Raw genomic sequence first — 11,513 nt, forward strand, 5'->3', positions numbered from 1 at the left:
TGTATAAAAGTGCGGGAACTCTAACCCACTTCATGTGAGAACGACATCACAGGCCAAATTTCGACCCCAGTGCTAGTTCATTCCGTTAGTAGACTTGCGCAATTCCTAAGGCAAACAAGACTTACCGCCGAGAATCGCCTTTTTCTTTTGGTTCTGCACGTATTTATTGACGTCTCGGGCCCAGTTGCTGCTGTTTTCTTCCAGCCGGTCCATACTCTCACCAGCAAGGCCTAGTCGCTCCGTTCGTTCTTGGACTTGACGGGTCATATAAGACCAATAGCCCTCTTGACTTCCTGCCGATGCCTGTGATAGATTGGACCCGGTTCTCCCATCTCGTGTGAGTCGGCGCCGCTCTTGGTCTTCGAGTCGCATCTGTTCCTGCATTCGTTTCGATGGAGGCCGGTCTGGGCCCCCGACTGTAGTGGCGAAAATGTCAGTACAGCTATTAGATTTGTCATCGTAGCTGTAACGAATGCACGTACTTAGAATATCCATGTCGGCTGGGGACACATATTGTGTGCCGGAGATCCATTGCAGATTCGTAATTGTAGGACGTGCAGGAATGGCTGCCTGTGGGTTGAAGAGTCGACTGTCTGATGGTCGTCTGTCGTAATTGTCAGCTAGTCATCCTTTCCACTCAACAAACAGACGATCGAGGGAGGGAGGTCCATACAGTCGGGTACCAGAGCCCCAAACATTGAATACGGCTACTTCCGATGGGCCCGTCCAGGTCAGAACACTACCGTTTGCGCAGACTATTGAGTCCGAGAGGCGTCTCATGTCGGCAATTTGATTGATGCTAGTGCAGCCTATTTCCTTGAGGCCAGGGATGGAGAAAGCTCTAGCATTACCATCGCCGAAAAGTCCAACGAGGCTATAACCACGGCCTTCTGTCTTCACGACGGCGGCGGCATCGCAGAGATAGTCATCCCAGGACTTGTGAGCGCCCTTAGATGTTGCAGGCTTAAAAATCCTGCAGCCGGAAACAGTGACAGCAATGACGACTCCGTTAACTTTGGCGCCAGTTCTGAGGCCTGCAACCATGCTTGCTGTGGCTAGCGCAGGGCTACCCTGATCCGCATCAATGGGTATGATATTCAGCACCTTGTCATCGAGCTGAGTTACTCCGGCGAATTGAGCCATGTAGGTTCCGTCGTTCCCGGGCAGGATCTTGAAGGTTGCCAAGTTGCCTCTGTTGGTGCCTACGAAGCAGCAGATGCTTGAATAGTCTATAAACGGTCAGTGCCCGCTTGCACTCATAGCTCAAGATGACGGATCTTACCTTCACCCTCCAAAGTCAACACGCCAAACTCGATGCTTGTGGGCCACTCCGGAGCGGTGCTTTCAGTAGCGCGGTGTTTGAGAAAGCTTCCACGTTTGCTGGTCTTCGCAAAGTCGGATACCTGGGCTGTATGGATGACCGCTGGCCCGCGCAAGTCCATGATAGCAAGACTGCCGTTTTGAAAGCCGGCAGCAACGAAGCCCACATGGCTATGTTTCACAGCAGTCACGGGTCCCTGTTGCATATTCAGAAGGGTGAGCGGAAGCATGCCTTGTTTTAGCCCAGGATCAGTTCTGTGGGTGATCCGAGTTAGCTTCCCGGCTCCTTCATTTGTACCTGGTGGCTCCTCGCGGCCGAAATTTCCATTATTGCCCCATCTAAACACCACGACCTCGCCGCTCTTCAAACCAACTGAGAGTTCGCCTGTAGACCCGCTGACAGACATTTCAGCAACTTCCACATCAGCAACACGCCCAACAGCGCGGGCCAAGTCTACTTGGATGACATCGGCGTTTTCGATTTCATCGTCATGGCCTACATCCCAGAGACGTATCGTTCCGTCCGCGTGAGCGGTGGTAATGATGTTACGGTTCTCGAACCGCTTCAGAGCCTTTTTGCCTTCTGCACCGCCGATCAAAAATTTCGGGCCTTGCGATCTCCGTTCCCGAAGGCCCAGCCAGGCGGAACGGTCAATAGGTGTCATGGCAATTTTGGTGACAAAAGGGTGGACAAAAGAAAGGAAGGGGTGGATCATATTCGAGGGTGTGATGGAATGACCACTGGGAAAACTTAGAGTGATAAGTTCTCCCGAGGAAAGAAGCGCAATCACAGCGATGGGGTCATGGGCGCCAGCATAGAATGGCGAGGAGCGGGGAATGAGGCAAAAGTCGACGACCTCTGCACCTGGAGGTGCTGGAATATCCTGAACTTGTTTTGGATTTTCGAAATAATTGCTGATCATTGGCCATGTTGATGTCTGATAGTTTGGAGTTGGTCCAAAGTCTATGAATGTCAAACCCTTGTTACTATCGGCCTTTGGCCGACCACCCGCAATAAGAAGGCCGCTGTCCTCTCCATTGGCCTTAACGCACCATGCAACCTGAGTAATAGGCTCTCTGAAGATGGCTTCAGCCGTGGAAAACCGTCGATTTGGGCTGGCGCCAGGTTCGTCGATATGTGTATTCTCCATCGTCCGGGCGAGGATCTTGCGGCCATCCTTCGAATCCCAAAACACCAGGCTGTTGTCGTCATGAACGGTCAGAACAAAGATACCGTTAGGATGCCAGAGCGCTCTGGTCAGTTTGGGTCTGCGTGTGTCCTGGGAGGGTATCTCAGAATTGCCCCCAACTGCACCAGGGGGTACTTCATATTGGAAGTACTTTTGAGCGATGTTCTGTTTGAATGTGAAGGTGACGGCTCCTTCGGGATATCCAACCAGTATCTTGCCAATATCTCGAGGTGAAAAGGCCAGAGAAAGGACTGGACACAGTCGCGCCCGCGGATTGCGCTCGGCCCAGAGATTAGGTACTCTAAACGGTGTCAAGGACTCCCTGTCCAGATCGTAGGCAATAATGTCCCCTGCAAAGAGTGGTTAGCAAAAACCTTCACAAGAAGTGATTACATGCCCACACACCATTCTGTAGACCAATGAAGGCATAGTCCAGACTAGGATCTGTCAATAGGGCGGTGGCATGGCTCGGCGGAGCGTACGAAACCAGCGCTTTCTGAGTTTCAAGTGAGAAAATAGTAATTTCGCTCTTCGAGTCGACGCTGATCAACTTGTCGGCGCAGAACTGGAGGAATTTGGCTGATGCCTTCCGCGGCAAGGAAAAGACGGCGGAAACCCTGCGCTGTCCAAACACATAGATCTGCCCACTGCCGAACTGGGTGTCGCTGGTACCAACGGCCAGAAGAGACTGGACGGGATCGTATGCAAGCACACTTATTTGCGAGTTCACACCACACCGAGCGTACTGCGAGTAGAATTGAGGTCAACAAGATGGCTCAAACGGGAAAACACCGGTGCCTAGGGCAGCCAAGACATACATCATCAAGGGCGAACAGGTCTGGTGAGAGACCGTCGGAGAAATCTTTCTGTATTCCTGCCTGCTTCCCCCGTAGGAAGTGTGCCATCTTGAGGAGATCAAGGACTCTGCGCACGAATACAAGGATAGTGCAGAGAAAGGAGAAAGAGAAAACCCCAGGAGCATGAACTATCCAGAAGATGATGATGCGCTCCTTCAAAGGGTGCGGAGTGGACGCGCCCCACCAAGAGAGACTGCCCGATTGGGGATAGCGCAGTTCCTACCACGGAATTTTTGATTTCACCTGACGACATCAGCTTTCTTTATTTGTTGACTGCTGCTGCCTCGCTCTTGGCTGTTATCACAGGCCACAGGCAGAGAACAGACTTAGAAAAAGCGAGTAAGGAAGGATCGAATTGGGTCTTCAAGTAAAATTATATGCTTAGTAGTCTATGTACATGGTGTGACGGGAAGATATGAGCTCAAGGCACGGAGAGGTACCTGTTGTCTAAAGCTGCATGTCTCTAAGACGGTAATGATAGGGCAGATAGTCTGATGTGAGTCCGTTCCGCGCAATCGCTGCCGACTAAACATCCACATGGGTTTCAACGACCTCAATTGCAGCCATCTCTGTTAATACTCTGGTTAGCCGTCTTCGTGCTTCGATTTCGGCTGCTGAGTTTCTCTCCCGATAGTATTGAACGGTGATGTTGTGAATCGAACGGTAACAGGCATATCTAGAAAATGCCCATTAGCATTTCCTTGTCTTCAATAAGAACGACGGGGATTCGACCCTTACAATAATTGACGGATCAAGTCCGGCTCACAGTCAATGTCACGCGATGCGAACCCATCCAGCACGGCGGGCGATGGGTCTTCAAAAATCTCCCCCATGTAGACGTCGCCCCAGAGAGCGCTGTCAAACCCTGCAATCCCAGCTAACTGTTTCGAAACAGGGTCCAGCAGCACAGCTGAGGGCCGGCCAAAGTCGCATATCACGAGCCGCGGTGATGTAATCTCGTCTAAGACAGGAGACAGTCGACCGACCTGATGCCGAATCTCCGCATAGGGAAGATGGACGAACACGTCTTCCGAGTCGCGAAGGATGCTCTCGAAGTGCACGAGGAAGGCTTCTCGCCATGACCTTGTCCCTGATCCCAAAGCCACCTGCTCCAGGGTCCCGAACGAGTTAGCAGTGTGTTGACCGATCAGGTTCACGAGAAGCCCCAATTGCCGGTCGAGCTCTCGGCGATCTTCGGCGGTAAGTCGACTTTCCAATTCCTGTAACGTTGAGCCGTGAATATATTGACGCACAAGGAAGGCGGACCCTAGTAGGGTGTCCTGCGGGTCGTAATATAGGAGCGAGGGAACGCATGGAACTGCACTTTGTCTTAGTAGACGAAGTACACGCGCTTCTGTTCCAAGCAGGAACTGTTCTCGCCGAAGCAAACGCGTGGTTGGTCTTGGTGAGCTTTTCAAAAGTATTCGGGCCCCATTCGACAATGTTATTAGACGATGAGTATGGAGATGGCCCTCCAAACATTGAACACTTCTCACATACACCGTAGAGGGCAGAATACGCCCCAGGACGACGCTGAGTTTGTTAGGGACTTCCAATCCGATGAGTGCCAAATCTCGGCCCGGAGACATAGTTGACGATTTAGTTCTATTGCTCATGAATAAGACACTGGTGCCTTTTTAAACTTACTTGACACATTCTGAGTTCAAATGAATCAAGATGACAGGACGAATATTGTCTCAAGATGACTGCTATAGGAAAAAGGTGCAAAAATACAAGCGTCCAGAGAATACTTCAATGACTCTAGGATAAAGAGCGTGCAGATCTTTCATGGCAAACCATCATTGGCTGTCCCGTGGCTCAGGCAATGTTACCAAAGCATCGAGGTCATACTGAAACGGCAGCCAAGGCATGGTGGTTGGGTGATTCAGTGTTCCCGCTTCCACGTAATGGCAATATTACCTGGAGAACAAATCATAATTGTATGCCGTCAGGAGTCCATGGAGCATTGTCCGAAAAGGGTGCGCTGTAGACGAGATATGAAGCAAAGACCCTGGCCCGCAGGCATCAACCGAGTTCCAGAGGCGAGAACGTAGCGACATGGCGCCTTATGGGCAGAGAGAGACGTTCATGCCGTACGATAATACGTTGGCTGTAAAGACCGATGGGTCCTGGATGGGATCTACCAGGGGGCCTCTTCAGAGCAGTTACTCTAGTGAGCTCTGCCACAGTAGATCCACACCACAGGAGTGTTCGAGGTGATCCGAGTGATAGGATAAACTGGGTCTCGCCTAAGTCTCCCGCTCTGAGAAAGGCGCAATGTAGGCTACTATATTCGAGCCAATCAGAAGTCTGCTTTGCCGAAAATGATAAAGCACAAGACCAGAGTGCGTAGTGGGAACTTCGTAAACCATGGGAAGAAGATGGGATATTCACGCTTATTTTTTGAGAGCATATTTCAAATGCCCCAGTATGCACTGGCCATTGAGAAATACGGGTTCTCGGGAAAAGCGTGCTCGGTCTTTCCTGCCACTTGTTATGCAAGAACAAGAAATCGCTCGTATTCTTTCATTTACATTGTGGACACAGTATGTAAACCCCCAGTGATTCCCCGGTACTGTGTACAATTGTCAAAAGACTATGGATCGTGGCTGGAGAATACGTGAAGTCGTGTTCCAGCTGTTGTACCATTGGGTCCGGAGTCGCTTGTTCATACAGCCAGGTCATTCCAGGCAAATCCTAAGGGAATCTGACAAGTTCTAGAAGTCTACCCAAGCGGAAAATTTGATTATCAAGCTTGAGCCAATTTGGAAGGCTGCATGTGATATTCAGAGTCCCAGTTAATCCGTAGAGACGCCGCTCACCTTCCTCATTTCCCTCTTTTTGCAAGGTATTCTGACCTAATTGATGTGGCCCGAAAGTCGTTGACCCTTGATGTGAATTCGAGTGTTACGACCCGTGTCGGTGATAAGTCAAATGTTATATTTGGATCGGTCCGGACGTCGCTGCCCGCGATGTCGCAGAAATGTGAAGACGCTGTGAACACTCGATACACCCTTTTTCAGAATCCCGAATTTTCAGGAGCCTGAGACTTAGGAGTCGGACTGTATAACTCTGCCAAGTTGTATCGTTTCAGTTTGTCGTAATCATTACCGGCAACACTTATCCCGACTACATTCTGATCGAGTTTAATTATGATTAGTGGGATGAAGCACAGGATTATATATCGGGCCAGCCTGCATATCAGGCAACTCACCTGGATCAGATGGACAAGGATAATCAAATCGTAATTCTTGAGATCAACAGAATGTTCGGGACCTACGACATCTGCAATCGTTTTGATCACAGTATCTCTGTTGAATTTATTGTTGCCCCTTATTGTAGGCCGAATAGCGTACTGTTTGTAGAATTGATTAATATCAGCACCGCCATTTCAGACAACGCAGGTAATGCAACACAAGGAAAAACGACGCACCTTCTTCGGAGGTCCTCCGGAGTGGAAGTGAGGCTTCAAAATATCTTTTGCGAACGCTTCTAGATCAACACTGAGGGTTTTTCGAATTGATCTGACAGGAGTCATCCGCTGGACCCATCGACACCTCTTCTTCTCGGGATTTGCGTGAGCATCAAGACAGACTTCGTGAACTAATTTCTCAGGATCTATCGACTTGTCAAATCGTATGAATGTCACTGTCAAGGAATCAGCCCAATGTCATGCTATGATGGGACTCAAGGGGTGACAATGACGAACCGCAGGGCATTTCCATTCTAATGGCTTGGAATTGACGTGGTTTGGCTGACCCAGGCTTCAAGCCCTCAATTTCTTTTTTGATTTGTGCCTCAATGTCGCCTTCATCCTCGTCTGAGCCTGAGTCTTCACCTCTGGAGTTGCTGCCTGCTGACTCAACGCTCTGATAGATACCGTGCATCAGATTGGGAAAAGTCATATAGTGCAGCAAGACGGACTGATCTTGGCATGATACTGACCTGAGAGAAGAGATCCAGAGCTTCTGCAATGCACTTGCCTTCCCTGCCCATATCACAAGTTACGAAAACCCCCCAATCGCCGCTCTCAATTATCGCCTTGTTGCCTTGCTGCTTCTGCCATTTGCCGCCTCCCTGTGGTTGCGTTAGCCATACAAAATATAAGAAATATTGACAATGACGGAAAATCTTCAGAATAACAGGCATGAGAATCTCTCGTATAAAGTGCCGTAAGGAAGCGAACCTTTCTTCTCTTGCTGGATTGATCGGTTGTGTTATCAGGCATAGCTCGCTTTTCCGCTCCAGCCATTCACACTGATGCCGAGTTGATGGTGAAGTAGTGATAGGATAGACTTGCTGATGAGTGCAAAGCCGTGTCGATGAGTCTCTCTTTCTGGCAAAATATCCAGTTGAAACCAAGGAGCCAGCACCTTTCAAGGTCGTATTGCACCGCGAGTGGTTATCTACTTAGTCTGCAATCCGACCCAGTCATTGGTGAGCTGAAAACACCAGAGCTTTAGAGGGGTTTCTATCTCAAAAAGTCCAAATTCCATAATTGGCTTAGTGGATAGTGGGACTAGTGGGATGATCAACTTATCACCGTGGACCTTATCATGCTAGGGCCGGGATATTCGGACTTGGGCTGGAACCAGATGAGGAAAACGGCTCTTATAGTACAACCAAGCTTTTACGGAGTACGAAGATGGAATTGCACCGTTTTTGACCAGGAGAATAATTTTGGAAAACCTGTAAACCAGCGGGATATTGGCTTCTTATACTGCCGTACCTAGAATGAAGGTCACAAATACATTGTTTAAAACACTTAAATCGTGCCAGTGCTCACTATAAATCTACTTTTGCCGGAAGCACCACTCATGGCCCCATCTCAGCTAAATCCAGCAGAACATCATGACATCACGTTATGCTCATGACGACACCTCAACACCCTGAAAGATGGCACAACATCCATTGTTCCTACGGAGTATTTTATATCTTCGACCCTGCCCCTGCGTCAAAAATTTTTTGTTCGCTTATACAGCTCTCCTTACAATATAACCTCACTGTTCAACCGAAGCTCATAATGGCCACTGACATTGCTACAAGGGAGCTTCGCAAGCCTATTGACGTCGCTGAATACCTATTCCGGCGCCTCTATGAGGTTGGAATTCGCTCAGTGCATGGTGTTCCTGGTGAGCGATCTTCTCTAATTGGGAGTCCCTATTCAAAACTCTGGCGTTGACCATACCACTTCAGGTGACTATAACCTCGCGGCTTTGGACTATCTCCCAAAATGTGGTCTTCACTGGGTAGGAAACTGCAACGAGCTCAATGCAGGTACGTAGTGCGGTGTCATTGATTGAAAGCAGCTGGTTCAGGCAAGATGGTGCAGTGTCTGATACCTCGACTTATAACAGGGTACGCCGCTGATGGGTATGCCCGAGTGAACGGAATCAGTGCATTGATCACGACTTTTGGTGTTGGTGAGCTGTCAGCGATCAATGCCATTGCTGGTGCATACTCCGAATTCGTACCTATTGTCCATATCGTTGGTCAGCCACACACCAGGTCTCAGAGAGACGGAATGCTGCTTCACCACACCCTCGGCAATGGGGACTACAATGTCTTTGCAAGAATGAACGCTGGTATCTCTACGACTGTCGGACGCTTAAATGATACCCACGAAGTAGCGACACTCATTGACAATGCTATCCGAGAATGCTGGATCCGAAGCCGGCCCGTCTATATTACTCTGCCAACCGATATGATCAATAAGAAGATTGAGGGAGAACGACTGAAGACCCCGATTGACCTTTCTTTGCCAACTAATGACCCTGAGAAGGAAGACTACGTGGTGGATGTAGTTCTCAAGTATCTTCACGCAGCTCAAAGACCGGTTATTTTGGTCGATGCTTGCGCCATCCGTCACAAAGTGCTAGAAGAAGTTCATGACCTTATGGAGGTCTCCGGACTGCCAACTTTCGTGGCGCCGATGGGCAAAGGAGCAGTCAACGAGACGCACAAGAACTACGGCGGTGTTTACGCTGGAGACGGATCCAACACTGGTGTCCGAGAAGAGGTGGAGTCTTCCGATCTGATTCTTAGCATTGGCGCGATCAAATCGGACTTCAACACGGCTGGTTTCACCTACCGCATTGGTCAATTGAATACCATCGATTTCCACAGTACATACGTGCGAGTGCGATACTCCGAGTATCCGGACGTCAACATGAAAGGTGTCTTGAGAAAGGTCATTCAGAAGTTGGGCCGTGTCAATGCCCAGCCGGTGCCGCAGCTGAGCAACCAAGTGCCCGACGATGAGCCGAAGTCGGGTGATCAGCCAATCACACACAGATGGTTCTGGCCGAAGGTCGGCCAGTGGCTCAAGGAGAACGACATTGTCATTACAGAGACTGGCACTGCAAACTTTGGCATCTGGGAAACGAGGTTCCCAGCTGGTGTCACGGCAATCAGTCAAGTACTTTGGGGCAGCATTGGTTATTCTGTGGGAGCTTGTCAGGGAGCCGCGCTGGCCGCCAAAGAGCAGGGCAATCGTCGAACTATTCTGTTCGTCGGGGATGGAAGTCTTCAGCTCACTTTGCAGGAGATCAGTACTATGATCAGGAACAAGCTCAATCCTATTATGTGAGTTCCCCAGGCAATGCAATTCAAGTCTATGCTATGCTAATGAACAATTAGTTTCGTCATCTGTAATGAAGGATATACCATTGAGCGGTACATCCATGGGTGGGATGCGAGCTACAATGACATCCAGCAGTGGGACTACAAGAGTCTTCCGGTGGCCTTTGGAGGAGGAGATAATTACAAGGGTTATCAGGTCAAGACCAAAGACGACATGATCAAGCTTTTTGAGAACAAAGAATTCGCCTCGGCGCCGTGTCTGCAGGTAAGCAAGCATCTCCAATTTCTCGAGTCTTGGGGATACTGATCAATATGGTAGCTGGTGGAGCTATACATGCCACGGGACGATGCGCCATCAGCTCTCAAGTTGACAGCCGAAGCAGCAGCCTCGCGCAACAAATAGATTGGCTCTATAAGGGTGTTGAGAAAGGGTCAAAAACATTGACGGTGGGATATATAGAACGATGGATACTGCTCGGATTTGGCCAGATACCAGCCCATTAATGAGTTAAAATTATTTAATTGATTGTTACGCGGAGAGGACGACATGCCAATCATGAAAAAAAGGACCTGGTTAATCCAAGCGCTTTTCCCAACATCGTAATGGAAATGCGGTCGGACCGTAGGGCTGAGGCAGTGACATCGGCCGATATGCATGCTACAAGTGGACTAAAGACTCCAAGAGGAGAACCGTAGATAAAGTACACGGACAACGCCGTCACGGAAAGTGTCCGTAGGTCGGAACTCCATCCCCATAGTAAGACAAATCCCTCTCAAGTTTTCCCCCCAATTTGATTGCAACTGGAGAAGCCAAATCAGGCGTCATAGGCATGCGCAACTGAGAACAAACAGTAAATATGAAAAATAGATAGTTTACCTTAGGTTCTACCCTACCTACCTTACCTTACGTACCTTAAGGTGCAGCGAATGGAAAGAGGACCTGGACTTATCGCTGGGCCACCACGTGATAGACAAGGCATCCAGTGCATCAAAGATCCCTATGAATGAAACCTTGGGCTGGATCTCGATTGAAGGATTATTATTATTGAACTATGTTGAGTCCTTTCGGTCCATCTCCATACTCCATAGTCATGTCAAAAACTTTCTTTAATATCTATCAGTGACTGCCAAGACCTGCTATCTGTCTCCTGTCTCAGTGTCATTTTATCGATTGTTCATGGTATGTTTTCCCTTGTCAATTCACCCTCCGCGGCATTTTGCTTCCCCTCCCCCTTCCGATTCGAAAGTACGCAGAGAGTTCTACCTGCTGTCGAGGAAGGGTTACTGGATACCGATTCTGATCTTTCGGTTGCTCATCATTGGGGTAGCAGATCGATACAAAATTCGCATCTCCCGTCTACGTCCATTTATCGTACAATCAGCGCACGCATTTTGAACCCTCTCCAAGTCCGTCCCACGATCACGACAATTTTAAGCATCGACTGCTTTCTTCGAATTGCATACTGCCCACATATTTCTTCATAAGACAAAGGGGTTCGCGGGGTATGAAATGAGGTCTTGACTGCTGGTATTGGATCATGCTTGTTGACTGTCCTGCCCCGTC

At 49.2% G+C, this 11,513-nt stretch overlaps 4 protein-coding genes across 4 annotated transcripts; 1 reads left to right on the forward strand and 3 right to left on the reverse strand.

Annotated features, from left to right (window-relative positions):
- Positions 1 to 46: 46 nt before the first annotated feature.
- Positions 47 to 3,415, reverse strand: Asppvi_006636 (putative SNARE-dependent exocytosis protein (Sro7); the record flags this gene model as incomplete). The annotated part of the gene is made up of 7 exons (XM_043302534.1): positions 47 to 72; positions 126 to 416; positions 483 to 604; positions 674 to 1,229; positions 1,283 to 2,860; positions 2,916 to 3,255; positions 3,329 to 3,415. 7 exons carry the CDS (start codon positions 3,413 to 3,415, stop codon positions 47 to 49), a joined length of 3,000 nt encoding a protein of 999 aa, XP_043158469.1.
- Positions 3,416 to 3,892: 477 nt separating this feature from the next.
- On the reverse strand, positions 3,893 to 4,956 carry Asppvi_006637 (phosphotransferase family protein; the record flags this gene model as incomplete). Its single annotated transcript, XM_043302535.1, has 2 exons — positions 3,893 to 4,043; positions 4,106 to 4,956. The coding sequence occupies 2 exons, from the start codon at positions 4,954 to 4,956 to the stop codon at positions 3,893 to 3,895; spliced, it is 1,002 nt and encodes a 333-aa protein (XP_043158470.1).
- A 1,430-nt stretch (positions 4,957 to 6,386) lies between these two features.
- Asppvi_006638 (THUMP domain-containing protein) lies at positions 6,387 to 7,619 on the reverse strand (the record flags this gene model as incomplete). Its single annotated transcript, XM_043302536.1, has 6 exons — positions 6,387 to 6,503; positions 6,582 to 6,722; positions 6,801 to 7,015; positions 7,077 to 7,236; positions 7,313 to 7,444; positions 7,554 to 7,619. The coding sequence occupies 6 exons, from the start codon at positions 7,617 to 7,619 to the stop codon at positions 6,387 to 6,389; spliced, it is 831 nt and encodes a 276-aa protein (XP_043158471.1).
- Positions 7,620 to 8,390: 771 nt separating this feature from the next.
- On the forward strand, positions 8,391 to 10,352 carry Asppvi_006639 (alpha-keto acid decarboxylase family protein; the record flags this gene model as incomplete). The annotated part of the gene is made up of 5 exons (XM_043302537.1): positions 8,391 to 8,499; positions 8,564 to 8,644; positions 8,725 to 9,952; positions 10,007 to 10,214; positions 10,269 to 10,352. The coding sequence occupies 5 exons, from the start codon at positions 8,391 to 8,393 to the stop codon at positions 10,350 to 10,352; spliced, it is 1,710 nt and encodes a 569-aa protein (XP_043158472.1).
- Positions 10,353 to 11,513: the final 1,161 nt, after the last annotated feature.

This window comes from Aspergillus pseudoviridinutans (assembly GCF_018340605.1).
Source record: "Aspergillus pseudoviridinutans IFM 55266 DNA, scaffold_4, whole genome shotgun sequence".
NCBI classification, from domain to species: Eukaryota; Fungi; Ascomycota; class Eurotiomycetes; order Eurotiales; family Aspergillaceae; genus Aspergillus; species Aspergillus pseudoviridinutans.